Source organism: Eurosta solidaginis, chromosome 2, assembly GCF_040869045.1.
Source record: "Eurosta solidaginis isolate ZX-2024a chromosome 2, ASM4086904v1, whole genome shotgun sequence".
NCBI classification, from domain to species: Eukaryota; Metazoa; Arthropoda; class Insecta; order Diptera; family Tephritidae; genus Eurosta; species Eurosta solidaginis.
This window is the reverse complement of record NC_090320.1, coordinates 268,691,486-268,710,077: the sequence shown is the minus strand read 5'-3', so window position 1 is coordinate 268,710,077 and position 18,592 is coordinate 268,691,486. Positions and strand designations below refer to the sequence as shown.

At 33.2% G+C, this 18,592-nt stretch overlaps 1 protein-coding gene across 22 annotated transcripts in view; it reads right to left on the bottom strand.

Annotated features, from left to right (window-relative positions):
• Positions 1-1,831: 1,831 nt before the first annotated feature.
• Positions 1,832-18,592, bottom strand: part of Nhe2 (Na[+]/H[+] hydrogen exchanger 2) — a 253,657-nt gene continuing 236,896 nt past the window's right edge. For all 22 annotated transcript variants that reach the window (XM_067767902.1, XM_067767909.1, XM_067767916.1 and 19 more), the window contains one exon: positions 1,832-15,836. In XM_067767902.1, the coding sequence (XP_067624003.1) occupies positions 15,335-15,836 (502 nt within the window). In that variant the 3' untranslated portion in view covers positions 1,832-15,334. The remainder of the gene's footprint in view (positions 15,837-18,592) is intronic.

Sequence of the window (18,592 nt, the reverse complement as noted above, 5' to 3'; positions counted from 1 at the left end):
CTGACATTTAAAATATCTTCGCCCATAGTTTATAGTTGGCGGCCACCGTGGTGTGATGGTAGCGTGCTCCGCCTATCACACCGTATGGCCTGGGTTCGACTCCCGGGCAAAGCAACATCAAAATTTTAGAAATAAGATTTTTCAATTAGAAGAAAATTTTTCTAAGCGGGGTCGCCCCTCGGCAGTGTCTGGCAAGCGCTCCGATTGTATTTCTGCCATGAAAAGCTCTCAGTGAAAACTCATCTGCCTTGCAGATGCCGTTCGGAGTCGGCATAAAACATGTAGGTCCCGTCCGGCCAATTTGTAGGGAAAAATCAAGAGGAGCACGACGCAAATTGGAAGAGAAGCTCGGCCTTAGATCTCTTCGGAGGTTATCGCGCCTTACATTTATTTTTATTTATAGTTTATAGTAGGGCCTTGCATACGTTCTTACCTCGATCATTTCAATTTAAAACACCATTAGTTACTTTTTTTTATTATTTATTGTAAAGCTTTTTTTTTTTTTTTTGACTTCAAGCAAAGTTCTTATGACGTTATGTATGTATTATGCATTTTACATACATATGCATGTTATGGATATATACTTACTTTGAATATTATTCTTAAAAGTAAAAACTTACAATGTGTTCATATCAATTATATACCATACATGTTTATGTATGTATGTATTATGTGCTATTGATTTCTGCAAAATAATTAACTCTAATTTACTTAGAAATGCACATATATTGGTAGGTGTGAATATATATGTAAAACATAAGGCTTTCGAGTTGAAAATTATTTATTCAATTACTGCAATTTATCTCCTTACGTGAATACTATATATATACATATATATGTATGTGAGGCAAACAGATATACATATGTATGCATGTTTCGGTAATGATGTGATTTTTGTCGTTTATTACTTTTTCTGTGTTTTTTCTAATCTTTGCGCTAATTAAAATTTTATGTATTTAATTACTAATTAAAAGCCTAATTTTTTTTTTCAATTACTAAAATCAATTAACGTTTGTTGTTCTTAATACTTGTTTGCTAATGAATATTTTTAGGTTTGAATTTATTTTTTGGGATGTTTAAAATTAATTTCATGTTTTTATAATATTTTTTGTTAAAAATATAAATTTCGTTTATATATTTATTGTCTCTAAAACTTATAAATTAAGTAATCTAGTAAAGTCGAGCTATTTATATTGTGACGAATATTAGCAATACTAAGGGATACTATCATCTCTAAGCCGATACTAAGCAGTCACTTGTATCTACATAAACAAATCAATCATTATGTCTGCACATATGTACATACTGCAGCGGAGAGTTACTCACAAAAGTATGCAATCATCAGCAAAGTAGTTTTCACACATACACATGCATATTTCTGAGATACTCACAAAAGTACGCAATCTTCAGCGAACTAGTAAATTCTAGAAATAGAAACGCCTAGAAATATGCCAACGAGAAAACCGAAGAGTATAAAAGCAGCACCAGCTGAGGCGCGACCAATCAGTTTGAAAAGTATAAGTGTTATTTTCAAGTAGTCTAATAAAGACCATTTTGCATTATTGAATATTGAAGTGTTTTATTCCACAGTTTAGCTATACGAACGTTGGTAGAAGATTGCAAATAAGCGGAATTTCACAAAATTCGTTACAATATGCATATAAAATATTATTTATAGTGTCAGCAGAGTGGAAAATTCTGAAAAGCTAGTTTAAGAAAAACCATTTTTTAAGTTAATACATAATGGTGTGTACACAATAGACTGGTTCAAAAAACAAAAGTTGCAGTAGTAAGCCCCTCCTCCCCCCCCCCCCCCCCCCCACCACACAATATATTTTAAGTTCTTATTGCACAGTTTCAGCTTTATATCATAGTTTTGTTATTTGACTTACGATTCTTAAATTTTTTAATATTTTAGTCATCAAAGGCTCTATTAGAGTGCTCACAGTCCCTTGTAATCTTCCCTTATAATTTTATCAGCTGATAAAGTATTGACAAGTTACAAAGTACTAAACTGTTCGTTTTTGTAGCTTCCTCATCATCATCGTCATCATTAACAATTTTAAGTCGATTTAAAATTATTCACACAGTTATTTTCCTTACGCTCACACCCTACGTGAAGAAACACCACCTCTTACCTGGTAGTCTACATTTTTGTATACATGATATTAGTAAAATATGTAAAAAATTGATTTTATTGTTGTTATCATCCTCATCTATGCCGATTTACCTCATATGAGGGTGCCGGGATATAGTGAGGAAGAATTGCAGCCAGAGAGTATACCTGACTGTATTTCAATGCAATCTTGCCGATACCAAGGAAGAGAGATGGAGAAAAGAGTCACAAGCGAGAGTAGAATATAGCGCTACAAGCGATGCGTCGGACTCAGAAAGCAAAATTAGCGAAACTTCAACGAGCTCCGTGATGGAAAGACAGGTACAATCAGAGAAAAAGATTGGAGAAGGGTACGGATCAGTGGAAGTAAGAGAGCTCTTTCATAGTACCGTGCAGCATTGAAAATTGCCTATCGCATAGAAGCAGTGGTCGACCCAATAGACATGGAAAATAAGCGGTTCACATGGGCCGTGTGGCGTTAGAGGTAAGTCGAAGACAGTTCAAGAGTTTTACTGCAAGAAACCCTCGATGCAGCTTTAGACGGTAGAATGAAAAAATACGTATAACTATCGGAAAGTCACTAGATCGATCTCCTTCAATGACTTTTGGTTTTTCCAACAAAGAGCAACCAAATCATTCTGTACGTTGTCCACATTGTGGACTGTTTGAAGTACTCGGGTTTAAACCGGACTTTGTGCGCTTTAACTAGGATTATAAGTAAAACTTAAGCTAAGTAGCTAAAGTAAGTAAGGTCAAATGGTGCTCATATTTACTGTAGACACGTAGAAATAAAACTATTAACGTACAAGGTCAAGTGGTGCGTATTTGTATTAAGCATTCTAGAGATCGATCTAGCAACTCTTTCTGCTGGTTCACCTCTTATCTTCACTTTTCAATGAATTCTTAAATAAATCTAGCAGATATCCCAGTAAGTAATCATTCAAGTAGTTTTAAAATGGAGCACAGCTGAGTTATATCATTTTTGATAACCAACGTGGGTAGTACCAGTATCGGGTTTTTTTGGTGACACACTAGTTTGGCCACTTTGGCTGCGTCTACCACTTCTGTATTGGCATCTATTATGTAGTACTTTCTACGGAAACCATCTAGCTTTAGAATACTTCATTTTTATAGCCGCCTCCTCTATACACACAGTCGAAAAAAAGTCTAGGGAGTTAGGATCTCGTTTCGGAATTAAAACTAGTCGTACTACCATCACTTTGCCTGGGAAGATTCTTTCTTAGAAGGATTTGAGCAATTGGGTTTTCCATTCGAACTTGAGACCACTTTCATGAAATCAATCCTCCATGAGGCTCAATGCGGTCTGCAGTAGCTCGCCTGGAGAAGTAAGCGATGACTTGCATCCAGCCCCTTCTTTTAAAAACCCATAAAGGGTTCCGCTCAACACTTAAAAAGCGTTTTTTACAAAATGGGAATTATTTTGCGTAGTAGGAGTTTCGTCCCCAAGACAAGGCAGTTTTTTTTTTTAACCAGGAAACCTGTTCTTTGTTATTAAAAAACTTGTATACTAAATTGGGAAACAATTTCTGTGGCGAAAAATCAATCCATTTTTCCCCGTGACAACATGAGATGTTCCCAAAGCTAGCCAGGCACCAAGCAGTCGTGTTGCTTAGAATATGGCTGCTGTTGCTGAAGATTGCGAAGATGAGCGGGGTCACTTGGTAGTATTTTGTTGAAAGTTTGAAGAAGTTCTCTTAGATAGTGTAAACAGTGCATTAGGCCTTATTACATTTACGACGGCAGCTAAAAAGCGACATCTGTCAAATTATTTTTACACCTGTGTTTCTGAGGATCGTTATTTTCGGCGCAACAGAGCATCAAACAAGAAAGCTGTTGTCGCCAGATTATTAATGCTATTTTTGGAAAGCAACAAAGAGTGACATCCTTTTCAACACGCTTATATTAGCTTCACTTGTATGTTTGTAACTCTCTAGGCTAGGCGCGCAAAGAGACCCATCTAGCGGCAATTATTGAAGAAGGCAGTGGTTAAATAACTCGTTAAATGAGTTGTGCTTAATAGCGGAGACACGAACCTCTGTGCTACGACGTGTTGTTTAGTTTTTTAAACTATATTCATGTTATTATTTTGTTAATAACAACTAAATTTCAAGTAAGTCAAATTTAACTTATATTCATACCTTTGAACGTTTTTTTAACATAATCAACCTTTTTTTCGTTGCTGTTTGCCACGTTTTATATATGTGACTGCCGTGTAACCGATGCTTGGCTAGGGTATTCGTTAAGCTTTGCCTTATTGGGGTTGTGGTCTGTAGCCGCTGTGTAAAATGTAATCAGGCCTTTTGACCTGACATACGCTCAAGCCATATTGAATCTCAACGAAGAGAAGAACTAACTTAAGATGGTAAATTTAATTCAAATCTTAATTTTATTCAAAATGCTAAATAAGTTTAGATAATTAAAATAGTATAATTTTTCAAAATAAAAACGAAAATTAAATACGTAACATTTTGTTAAATTAGGAATTTGAACAAATCTAAAAACCAAATAAAAAATTTATTATTAATATTAATGAAAAATTACAAAATTTATACACGTCGATGGTTACTAGGATATGTTTCTTCGTCAGCTACCTTTTCGGGAGCTAAGTTTTGAACTCGAAGGCTCCTGGATTCAGACTGGTGTAAAAGGCAGATGCCTCTAACCACTCAGCCGTACGAATGCCCCGCTGCTTGCTTTTTATTTGTACCTACATATGTATTGCTCTTTTTTTGACATTCCTTTTATATACAATCTAAATTGTGTGGAACACTTTCAGGTGTACTCAACAGATCTGATCAGCTTCTGCTGATCCAGAATCATGCGATCAATAACAAAAAAATTGTATAAAGCAATATGAGCCTGTCTCGCTAATTAAATACATATCAATAATTTAAATAAAATAATTTAAAAAAAATGTTCAGTTAAACGGTTTTATTGAAAACAATAATTACATGAAGTAATAATAATACTAAAAGCTAGAAAATAATTAGGTAGGTCCTAGGTACTGGTCATCACACTCCTCATCAATCTAGGGCGTTGATCAGACAATTAAATAAAAGCGTTGGACGCGTGAAATTTCTAAAAATGTGAAGCGCAGCATAACCTTATTAAGGTTCGGTTGGTCTTATATATGACTATCAATAGAAATTTGACGCGTCCAACGCTTTTATTTCATTGTCTGATCAACGCCCTAGATGAGGAGTGTGATGACTAGTACTTAGGACCTACCTAATTATTTTCTAGCTTTTAGTATTATTATTACTTCATGTAAGTATTGTTTTCAATAAAACCGTTTAACTTACATTTTTTTTTTAAATTATTTTATTTTCAAGTTTTTAGTCTTTATTTAATTGCCTATTAATTATCATTCCATTTAATTAATTTAGTGACTCATCATTACAAGGACTCTTTCCTTACAATTTGCTACAATCAAGTCCTCAATACATAATACTTCCAAAGATTTTACTCGACTCTGCGCCCCGTATGCTTGTCCCTCCTCGAACTCCAAAATGTTTCAATGTCACTGTATGTAATATCTGTTTCAAATATGAGCCAAATCGGATATCACAGCCCGCTTTCTATTCATGTATGTATTATGTGTTCCAAATGTGAACCAAATCGGACCACAAATACGAATTTTTAAAATATTTCGATCCATGCGCCACCTGTCGGAGTTGAACAGAACTGATTAGTAACATTGAATTTTTAGCAGTGCGTTATTAGCAATGCTTCCGCTGATCGAGAATCATATCCTAGTATCATCTTATATCAATAACAAAAAAATTTTATAAAGAAATTTGAGTATCGCTAATTAAATAATATAATAAGAATAGTGAATATATTGAAATATTAATTAAGTAAAATTTGCGATTATAAAGACAAATTACAAAAACTAAAAAAATCATAATAAATTATTTAATTGTGAAATTGGGTAAATAGTTACAACTTCAAATAATTTAACTTCGATTCATCAAATGTTTTTGCTATACACTAATTTTAAATAACAATTTTTAATTTCGAATATTTTTCTTAATTTTTGTGTGTGTGTTTTTTATTTTAATTTGTAGGTTGTTTTCCATAATATTTATTTGTTTTACTTTTAACTAAAGCTTTGCAAAGTTTTGCTTGCCAATTAAGTTTTTATATAGCATTCGTTTGTGGTTAGTTTTAGTTAAAAAAATTTTGTAATTTTAATTTTTATATCTATTTTTTGTTTATTTTATTTTAATTTAGTTTTAATTTTTTTAAACTAACGCCCGGTTTTTCAGTACAAGTTCAACTCAGTTTTTCAGTGAAACTACGCTTAAACTTATTCTGGAGTTTTTCAGCTACTTTAACTGAAGTTTAAGCTTAGCTTAAACTACCGATCTGGCAGGGTCAAATTCTAGGTAACCTATCAGTTATTTGTGTTCGTTCGAAATGGCGTCGAATGTACCCAACAAGCATATGAGCTTGAGTACCATTAGAGCTCTTGTTGATACCTAAATACTTCTAAAATCTTAAGATTGTTTCGAAGCAGTGGCTCAACTCGAGAAGCATAGCGTACTCAGCAAAAGAGGGAATTTTTTATAAAGCAGAAAATGATATTACTTAAGTTGAAAAAATAGAATTCCCAACTTGTGGTTCTCGAACTGGACTCGAATGTAAGATTCCATACTACAGTATTTTCACGAAAATAAAATAATATATATACAATTTATTTTCGATTAACTACGCATCATTACTGCTATCAACCAGTTGTTTATTTCCCACAATAAACAGCTGTTGGTTTTGGTGGTACCACCATGGAGAGTTTTTTTGTCAACTCCATCTCAACTCGATATCCAATGTAGGATATCAACTGGAGAAACGTGTTAAATATTCATTTGATTTCTCAAAATCTCTCAAAGGTTGGATAATAATTTGATTATGATAATAACGTTGGAGATCAACTCAAGAACTCTAAATTTTACAAAATTTCTCAAAGGTTGGATAGTGATTGGAGGATGAAGTTGTATATCAACCCGAGAACTACCTGGTTTAAGAATAATTAAATAATGATGTTTGATATCACGTCGGAACTAGATATATATTTTGCTGGAGAAATTTAACTGGAGTTTAAATTTCACTAGAGCTTAAGCAAACTTAGTTCAAGCTTAGCTTAACCAACTACTGAAAAACCGGGCCTAAATCATAATTTTTTATTTATTAGTTTAACTACTTTAAACAGCTAAAGTGTTATAAAAATAATTTAAAACCCAGTCATTCAACGCATTTTACTCGTCTTTATTTAGCACGCAAGCCATTCCTTTTTTAACTCTGTACTAATACTAAAAAGTTTTCATTTTTTACATACACACTTATGTACATTCATAGTACTTAAACAATTTAATCGTTAGGAGTCTCACTTCTATATCATTCTATGTACATAAATCTCGTTTTTTGCTTTTTAATGTAGAAATACTTTTCTAGAAATTTTATCCATTTATTTTCTTTCAATACAGTCACAAGTTGAATGCCACTTACATACATACAAGACACGTTTAATTTTTTCGGTTTTTATATATATATATATATTTTTTTTTTTTTTGTTAAAACTTTGTTTATATTAGTTGTATATTTACAAAATTTCTAGCCTTTTCAGATTAATTCAGGAATTAAATTACTATCAATTACAAATTACAAGTAACTGTGAAAAGTATTTAGTTGGTTTAGTAAGTACCTAACAAAGAAATTTATTACATTCTTTAAATGTTAACAAAATAAGTAAACAATTTTTTATTAGATAACTTAAAAAATTTTTATTTTGTAATTTCAGTAAAACATACAAATTGCTGTAACTGAAAATGTTTATATATAAGTAGACCAATTTGAACTGCTCCTATAATTTGAAGCTACATATGACAAATTTCATTACAAAATTTTCAGACCGGGTCAGGACGCAATAAAATCTCATCAGTACAACAACAAAAATTTGGCGGCCCTCATAATCTGTTCATGAATTTTAAAGTAGTAAGTAGGCAGGGAAAATTTTTGGAACTCTTTTGTTACATTTTTAGTACTTTAGCAATGTAATGTGCGGAAGAGTCAAGCTCGATCTATCTCACACATAGGAAACGGGAGCATGACAGAAGTTTTGAGACAATGGCAAGAGGAAGAGGGTGAGTGAGAGTAAAAGTAAAAATAAGGGTAATGTTTTGAGAGAAATTAGTAAAAAGAGGTTTACAGAAAGAGTAAGAATAGTTAATATAAGGATAAGATTCATATTCAAGAAGTAGTGATAGTTAGACTTGGATAAGAGCAAGAGCAGGAAGAGTAAGAAGAAAAATAGGAAAATTTAATTTAATTTAAGGTCAACTAGAAAATGCAGAGTTGAGAGGAAAAGGGTTAGACAGAGGTGGGGCAGGTGGACAGATAGAGAAATTCAGAACAATGTCTGTGGTGTTTAATTATACGGCTGGGAGTATTTCACGTTTGTCTAAATGTTTTCAGAGAAAGTCAGAGCTGTTTAAATTAAGCCAATTTTTTTTTGCAATTAGTGAATTTCTATAAGCTCTGATTTTTTGAAGCATCGTTGCTGTACAACCTCTGCCACTTTAAATTTTAACACCAGCCACCTTTTTCTGCTCAATGAACCTACCTCTTAGCGCTTCGTTAGATAAATGTTGGATCTCGGGACGGGGTCTCGCTTTGATAATACTTATTACAAGTCCCCCAGATACTCTTCCGTGATTTCATGACATTGTGCCAGGTCATTAACGTCAAAAGTCTGTTCCCATATTCCTTAACTGTGGACAATGGGATACTCAGTTGCGTTGACTAAAAATTTTCCATTTTTTCCCAAGAAAAAAAAAAAATAATAAACCCTCCCAAAAAAAAAAAAAAAAAAAAAAATAAACCCTCCAAAAAAAAAAAAAAAATACAGACCGCAGGCGCTGTTTACATATAAGTCAAGAAGCAACACTTAGAATTATGAGGGCGAGTATTGTCAAATGGGACTCAATTTTGTAATAATCACCTGTCTGGTTTTGTTGCGTCATGGACCGGTTCGAAAGTTGATTTATGCCAAAAACATTTCCAAATGCTAAATGACTCATTTGATCGCATTGTAAATGCGATCCACACATGCTTTTGACATTTCCTTACTAAAAGAAATCCCGGATATAAATAATGATTAAACGATGTATCAGAATCTTAATGCTGTACCAATGTTATAAATAACAGTGGATGGATTGGTGTCTTTGCAGACTAGTCTTGCAGAGAAGGTTAAACAAAATGCTAATATGACCAACGAAAACGACCCCCAGCGGGTTAGGCGGTTAGAATATGCACGCGGTAGGTATGCCTGTCGTAAGAGGTGACTACCCAGCGCAATATATAGCTTCCCCAAACCCAAATGTCAACCACACCTATCCGTGGCGAATCCTGTTACATTAACAACCGAGGCTCTGGCGACCCCGAACTCCTCATGGATCTGGGGGGTGAGAGGTCGGTAGCCTAGAAGATGGCATGTGGCCATAACAAATCGTTCCCGAAATGGATGGGCTTGGTACCGGAACGTACCGGATATGCATCCGGCAAAGGACCATCAACATCGATAACACTCCCCAAGACCTTCGCGGAGTGTCCTTATAGCTACAACAACAACCAATGAAAACGCTTTTAAATTACTTAATTGGAGGTACGTATTTGGGGCCAGTGTAAATGTAGTATTGAATATGAATAATTTGAAAGAAAGATCGAAAAATTACACTAAACATGGCACAACGTCGAATACAGAGTATCTCCTAACAAAATTTGAAAAGAGCAGGTGGAAAATGATTCCAATATTTATCGAATTTACCCATACTAACAAATACAATCCACGCATGCTACTGGTAAGGATGTAATAGGCACAGGGCCCTCAAAACAAATTTTTACATGGCCCGGGCTCAAATTCGAGTTTATGGCGCAATCTTAATATGTAAAAAACACGTGTCACAGAATTGAGGCCAATGGACTCCTAAACTATGAACCGATTTTGAATTTGTTTTGCACCCCGTGTGTAGTTTGATCTAACTTGAAATATAGGATAGGTGACTGAGTGACTAGGGTCTCGAGATATAGGCCAAAACGTGGACCCGAGTACCAGTAGAATGTGTTTATAGAATATGGATATCAGATGAAAGCTGTTGATGAGTGCTTTAGTAGAGGGTAGTTTGCGAAAAAGACGGCGGGAGGAGTGAATAGAAGGATTAGGAAAAAGTGAAGAGGGAGGGGGGGGGGGGGCAAAGTCAGACGGAAAAAGCTTATTAAAATGTATGCAGATAGGCCAAATTTAGGGCAGGACAACGTCTGCCGGGTCTTCTAGTATGAATATAATATAATGTTGAACATAAAGCTTCAAAAGCAGTAATCCTGTTTAGTTAGTCACCGTTTACGCACAAAAAGTTTTGTTGCTGATTATCGACAACTTCTCTTTTGGAGTTGTGTATCATATTTGGACAAGGCGACTCTTTCTCAGCAACAATTTGACATTTCATATATTGAAAAGATTGTGAATTCATACAAGTGGCGAATGTTTGAAAAAAACATTCACAATAGTAAACAGCCTGGATCACCTGTTAAAGCACTGTTCGATTACTTAAATCATTTGGCTACTATTGATCTATTTTTCAAAAATTTTTGAAGACGACTGGTAAATTGCGTTATTTACATATTTATTTTAAACTGTTTTATCTAATTTTATCTATTAACAACATTTTAAAAATTAATATGAATTCGTTATCTCATTTTCTGTGGAAACATTTGAAAAAAAAAAAAAAAATTGGTTTCAAACACAAATGAGCAATTAATGGCACTTCAATTTCTTAACCGCGAGCTAGAAGACGAACCTTTATTCCTTCTCCCTGTCAGCAATTATTTGACAGGTAGGTATGGCAATGGAGGAATAGAAAGATATTTCACTTGTATGAATTCATAATGATTGAAAATTTGAAAAATTACTGCGAAATGTTAGAAATATCAATTCAAATTTGTGCTCGAACATAAAGTTTTTCAATAAAAAAATATTTACAAAACCATAGTTTGACAACAGCACAAAGCAAGTCGCCGAGCACTCCGTTTTCCTCGCCACCTCACCCCTCTTCTTCAAATATCGAGTTTTAGCAACAAAATTATTTGTGTGCAAAGAGCGACTTAAGGCAAGCAAGACTTTAGTAATATGTGGGGTTTCTCTTTTAGAGTCATCTTAAAGATATTTACTTCAATGATCACACCCATTATCAATTGTACATCTGTGATATTATGGATCGGACTGACCATTTCAACAGCTTTGGAAATCAGCTTTTCAATTTAAAATTTCAAAGTTTTTCAGGGAAGTTCCCTCTACAACGCCTGGTAAGCATATTTAAAGAGTATCTTCACATAGGATTAAACACCACTATTGCCATCACTGAGACGAATCTTTAATGTGGAGTATACAATGTACATAGACTTGAGTCAAATGTTGAGAGTAACTCAACACATTTCAAATAATTATGAGTGGCCCCAAAACAGGCTTTGCGTCAGCTTCTGCAGCCATGAGCGACAATGTTGATTAAATAAGCCAAAAGATGGCGGAACTATACAAGGTGGCAGCACGCTGACAGCTGATTATTACTTTTTTATTATGATTTGATACACCAACTTCCGGCGTAGTACAATTTTGACTTAAGTCCATCGATTTACAAAAACAAAGTACATGGAAGCTTTATTAATGTTTGTAGGTATGCCACCGTGCTGCCACCTTGTATGGTTCCTCCATGGACAAAAGAGTGAAGCTCCACTGCAGCATGTCGCGCCGCTTAGTGTGCACGCATTTCAAACCTTTTTTTTTCTAAACAGAATGAAAATTTGTGAAATGTATTAAAATAATATAATATAAAAAAATCATACTGAAATCTAAAAATAGTTTTAAGGGACTTGAAAAACATTAATATTAGCCATGTTTTTTTACAAGTATCTACATTAACATTTGCTTGGATAATGTCAAGGAGACCCATCTAGCGGCAATTATTCAAGACTCGCGGCAGTGGTTAAATAACTCGCTACAAAACGCGTTGTGCTTAGTAGCGGAGACACGACCTCTATTGGTCATAGTGTATAACCTTAAGCTGAATTCGGTGCGATGTATCGTGGATAATCACACTCTTCGGTCACAGAGATAAAATGGAGAGACACATTTTAGTTGCAACTGAGTATAATTCATACTCAAATTTAGCAGTACTAGCAGAAAAAGTTATGCACTTGGCAGTCCATATAAAGTTTATATGCATATGTATATAGATGTAAGAAAAAAACAGCTATTATTATATAATATTCTATTGAAATTACAAAACAAAATGCCTAGCTCCACTAACCATACGCTCATCATTTACTTCATTGATTTAAATTAACTGAAACTAACGAAAACTAGATTAGATATAAAAAAAAAAATTATGTCTTTAAATTTACTTAAAATTTTTGTTAAACAAAATATCTAATCCCACCATTTCTTTAATTTCTTTTATGCCTATAGATAAAATTATTATAATTAGCGCCATTGTTTTTAATGAAGTAATTTTTTTAAGTTTATTTTTTAAACACAGCCGTTAGTTGCTTAGCTTCGGTTGTTGCTGTACAGTGTTGCTAAGTAGAGATGCATTTTTGCTTTAGTTGTAGTTGTTTTTATTTTGTTATTTTTAAAAGTATACTTTTTAATTGAGTTTGGCTGTTAGTTTAATGCACAATTTTCTTAAGTACTCATATACTACTTTTGAGTAAATACAAAATGTAGTGAAATTAATTTGCGCCATTTATATATATATATATATGTGTATATATTTTATTGTTATTTTACAGGGTTTTTTTTTTTTACTAAAATGAAACTTTTAAGCATAATAATTTTTTTGTTTTTTTTTTAATTTTTTGTAACGCTTTTTTTTTTTTTTATGGAACAAGTGGAACACATTTGCTTGAAAATAAATCACTCCGACTACTAAGTTAGTTTAAACATAAAACTTTAACCAAACTAAAGTAAATATTAAATTAAGATAAATATCATTTAAAACTAGCATTTAATACGTTTTTACATATATACTAAGTTAATATACCTAACTATCTAGATAAGCTTCTGCGCGGAAAATTTCTCAAATGAACACGATAATAAACAGAAAACAAAGAGTTATCTATTGCACAGAAAATAACTAAGGGTATTCAGTATATTAAGCAAATTATGTCTGGCGTTCCCGCAAAAGATTTACTCAACTGAAAACAGCAGTATTAGTCTACATTAGGGGCCTCCATTGCATAGCACAATTGTGCTCTCATCGCGTATGCGAAAATGGTATCACTTTCAATTTTTGTAGATCAATGGTCTACATTACACATATTTCGTTAGTGCTTCTGACCTTAGAGAGAGGTTGCATACATATCTGCTGCAATTTGTCAGATATTACTCCCTATTATAGGAATCTCTTTAGTAGTGTGAGCTAAGATTATATAATAGTTCACATACATTTTGAGGTTGAACTTTAACCTCCAATAACAACTAAACGAGTCAGCTTAGCGAAAAATCTATCCAAACCACCTTCGTTGATCATTCAGTATCCTATAAGAATAAGAATAGGTTGTGTTTTGGATACTAAGAGTAAGAGTTCTGGTACACTTTTAATAAAAATTTGCAAACTGCCCATACAATTGGTATGGAAATAGTAAAATTGCGTTAATTCACTTCCAAACAGTAAAATAAAAAGCTAATATTTCTACAGGCTCTCTTTTTTGATGTCCTGAACAAGAAAAAAAACCTATTCTTTATCCAAACTTGTTGAACAGCGTTAATATTTCTTTCTAATTAAAAAAAAAATTGTCTGCTCAAAAGAGGAGCTTAGTAGCTTGTTTAACTGCTTTACTAGGTGTTTTAAAGATTTTGCGAACTATAAAGTAGCATCCTATCTCTTTCGTTTTTTCCGCTCTGAGCACGATGTTTATTTAAAATGTAAACTTTACATACTGTCGTTCATTGGAAGCCGTATGCGAAATTTTCAGAGGAGAGGATGTCCCCGAGCTCGCACATTATTGTGGTATAAAGATGGCCCGAAGACGCAGGATCGCATTGGAGCATGCATCTGCGGTCCCTGAATTATTATGCCTTTCCAAAAACTTCTAGACTTTTTCCCGAACGCTTACGGAAGCTTGTAGGATAAGTCGGGTATATTTATTATATTATATTTATTATTCTGAAAATCTCAACAAGGTATTTTTAGAGAGAGAAAGTAACTTTAGCAATGTGTGGTGAAAAGCTGTTGAATACTTGTTTCAAGCAAGCAAAATTAAAATCACCACAGTCACAAAATTTTAAAGACTGTGGTGAAAATGGATATACCACAACTAAAACAATTTACATAAGCATCTATAAACGTTTTTTAAAAAGTTCATGAGCTTTAACACATTGTAGTGAAAAACTGTTGAATACTTTTTACTATTAATTTTTGTTACTTTACTGTTAATTGGGAAATTATAATAAACCACAGCTACAAAATTTAAGCATATTATTGAAAATCTTTGTATACTCCCGTTCAAAATTGAAATTTTTTTAAGAATTCACGAAAGCTGTATGGTGAAAAAAAAATTTTTATACAAATTTGATAAGTACTCAAAAAAATTTGACCACGAAAAATTATAATTTTCACCACAGATACGAAATTTTAAGGAAATCGATAAAAAAAACTTTGGATACGATACAGCTCGAAGTTTCGGAATTATTTAAAATGCGATAATAGTTATGAAAAATGCTAAGGAGAAACACACATTTTAAAACATTTTAAAAAACAAACATTTTGCCTTAAAAATAATCGTTGTAAATTTTTTTTTTTTTTTCGTTTTAAATACCAACACATTTTAGTTAGTCTACAAAATTTTCTAAATCCTATTCCGCTTTAAAACTCGCTCCTGAGCATTACCGAGCAGAATTATAACTATGTATAAACAGAATTTATTGGCAATTATAATTCCATTTAGCATTCACTGCCATTCCTAACTCACCCATACACTCACCATCCATCCAACGAAAAGTTCATACTGCATTCATCCATTTCATTGCAACATTTCATACTTGAAGGCCCAACGGCCAAAATGTCGCTGCTGACTGCTACCGCTGCGGCTGCCACCGTTGCCCATAGCAAATAGTCGCCGCTAGAGTTGCGCACGTCGACGACGATCTCAAATAATACTCTCATCATTGTTGCGTGTCAAACGTATAGTTGTAGTTGTATTATTACTGCTGCCACTAGCACCACTACTTCCATTGACACTGCCACTCCCACTGCTACCGCTACGATTACGATTACCAATACCCACACTCACAGCAGCTTTACTGCCATCACTGCCGCCGCTGGTTAATGTTGTTACAACAATACTTTCATCATCATACAAATCAATATCTTCATCCTCATCATCATCAAATTCTGAATTGGATGTGGAGAGTAATGCTGTGGTGACTTGATTACGTAGACCATTGCCGCTACCAGTGCCACCACCACTACTGTTTCCCATGCGTCGGATTTGTGTACGTGGCGTCAATTTCGGTAGGAGTGGTTCACGTCCGCCACCACTGCTGCCGCTAATCGTGCGTTCACGTGTTGTTAAGTTCCAATCATCACCGGTCGGTTCGCATAATGACTTGGAATGGCCATGCTGATAACTCTCCTCGGGTATAGTATCGCTGTACATGGATTGGGGTAAATTGTGAAGAAATTTTAATTGGTAGCGAATGTGACGTGACGTAAGGCATAGATGAAGAGTGCAATTAAAAGAAAATATTAATTTTAAAAATTGTATTTTGTGAAAATTTGGAAAATAAATCGGCAAGTGGAATGAGTATGGATGATCTGTTGAAAATAATATATACACTATGAACAAATTATTAATTACAAATATTTTTTGTTTACAAATTTTTGTGATGAAACAAATGAAAAAGCTTACAGGCCCATAGCATGCGCGAAACGCTTGTTGCTGTATTTGACGATAAGCTGAAAAATTACAAGCTTAAAAACAAGAAACAAATACAAGCAGGATAGCCTAGTGGTTAAGGTAACTGCAGTTTCACCGTGTGATTCGCGGTTTGAATCTCGGGGAAACCTTAGATAACATTACGAAATTGCCTGATGATGATTACGTGGCGGTTTTCGAAATGGTGCCATCGCAGTATGCCAGTGAATGTTTCTTTCTTTCTTTTCAGTTTCTCTTAGAAAAACATAATAATTGAATATTCCATTATTATAAGCCGTTGTTAAGCTCACGAATTCTTAATAATAAGTATAAATATAATATAATAATAAGTATAAATTGAACACACCATTAAGAAACAAACATAAAAAAAAAAAGAAATAGCATAGCAAATGGTGTATAAAAAAGCATGCGAAAGTTTAGCATAGCAAAGGATAATAAAGCAGCACATTTTTGATGTATTTTTTAAAATAAAAAACATTTAGATAATAGGGGTATTCACTAAATTCGGAAAATAACATGGAACACAAAAAACAAAAGATCATAGTTCAAGGTAATTTAGCGAGCTTCTTTTTATATTTGTATTTTCAAATTTCAGTTGGAGTTAAAGAAAAAAATATTTAAGAAATAATATTTAACATTCTTGCGCCTATTTGTAGAACTTTAACACCTCCTCAGAAACTAACTCTGAGTTAAAAAGATAACTTGCCGTTCTTCAAGCGGATCTCAGACGAGAGAACATTTATACTGCCGTCCATAGGAAACAAGCAGTAAAGTGTAAAAAGTAAAATCGGAAAATATCTAATTTTTATTTGTTAAATTTAAGATTTTTCAAGTAAACTTCAAATTTAAGACCTTGTTTTATCTTTCATTGTGAATTGTAAATGAGTATTTATTTTGTTAATGAGTAAATTGTAATCGCAGAAATTTATTGTCATTAATATTTCTAAAAAGCAGTAAGTGCATTTTACTTCCTTTTTGCTATGGACAACAGTATAGCACGCTAACTTTTCTTTCAGTACACTATTTTTCGACTGCTGTGAAATATTGCCCTCCGCTGCTAGTTTATCGCACCCACTAGCTGTATTTAGCAAATACCCCTATTATTTAAAAATAGATTTTGAAGTAATTTTTATTGACAAATTATATATTGAAAAAGCAGTGTACAAGCATAGCGGTGATGAAAAGTTTAGAGACATAAAAGCATTTTAGAAATACTTAATTATAATAAGCAAATATTTATATATTTACATACATCGACACATATTTAGCGATAAAATTAGCATATAGTTGATAAAACTATTTTGGGAAAATGGTTTTTTAAATCATATTTTTCAAAAGCTTGGAAACAATGTTATGGTAATATTATATATGTATATAATTTTGTTTAGTTATATAAATTAACTTATTAATTTGTATTTGTTGGCGACCTTATTCATCAAATTTACTATTATTTTGTTTTATTAGTTTTGTAACCCTGATGACGATTGCCGCAGAGCAGTCGAAATATATTGGTTGAGAAAAAAGAAAAAATCATCAACGGTGTTTTATTTTAAAACACAGACCTCGAGCCAACTTATTAATGTGTGTCAAAAGAAAACATTTTTGGATCTGTGATATTTCTGTAAATTTCGTCGATTTGAATGAATTAAGCGGGGGTTGCCCTTATTGATTTTATATGTATGAAAACATTTAAGTGAAGTTATTTTTAATTTATAATTTATTTAATAATTTGTGAAAAATTAAAACAACGTAACATCAGGACGGACAAGGCGACAGCTGTTTCGATTACACCTTGTAAATCTCTTCAAAGTCTTTTCTCCCGGGAGTGGGATTTGAACCCGCACTCCTACGATGGTTGAAGAGTTACAAACGCATTCAGCCACGTCATGCGTTAGTTGTAAACTTTATCTCAATTTCGATTTGATTTAAAAGGCCAACGGGAACGTGAGACTTTTAATAATTGTCACTAAATTCGGAAACCCCTATCAACGTATTTTTTTAAAAACTAAGGAGATATTGATCTAAGATAAACCATGATGTTTCCTTACAAAAATGTATAATAAAAAAATTAATTTATAAGAACTATATAACGTAAGTCGTCTAACAATTCTAATACCAATTTCACACAAAAAGTTATTGGAGTCAGAATTTTGTTTAATAAAATAATAAATTTTTCCTTTTCATACAGGGCCATTAACGAACATCTGTCAGCAGCCCAAAAAATACAATTCTTTTTACCAGAGTTGCTCAATCCCTATACACTTATAGCACTTTTGTTTTTGTTTTGCGCTGAATAATAGGCACAGATACAAATTCAATCTTTGAATATAAAAAAAAAATTTCATAGCCCTCCCATATGGGCATATGCCCTCGCATATAAATTCAATTCATATGAAAGTGCCTGAATTTCATATGAAAGTGCGAAGAAAAAGCACTTCCATATGACTCAAAGGCACTTCGGTATGATAT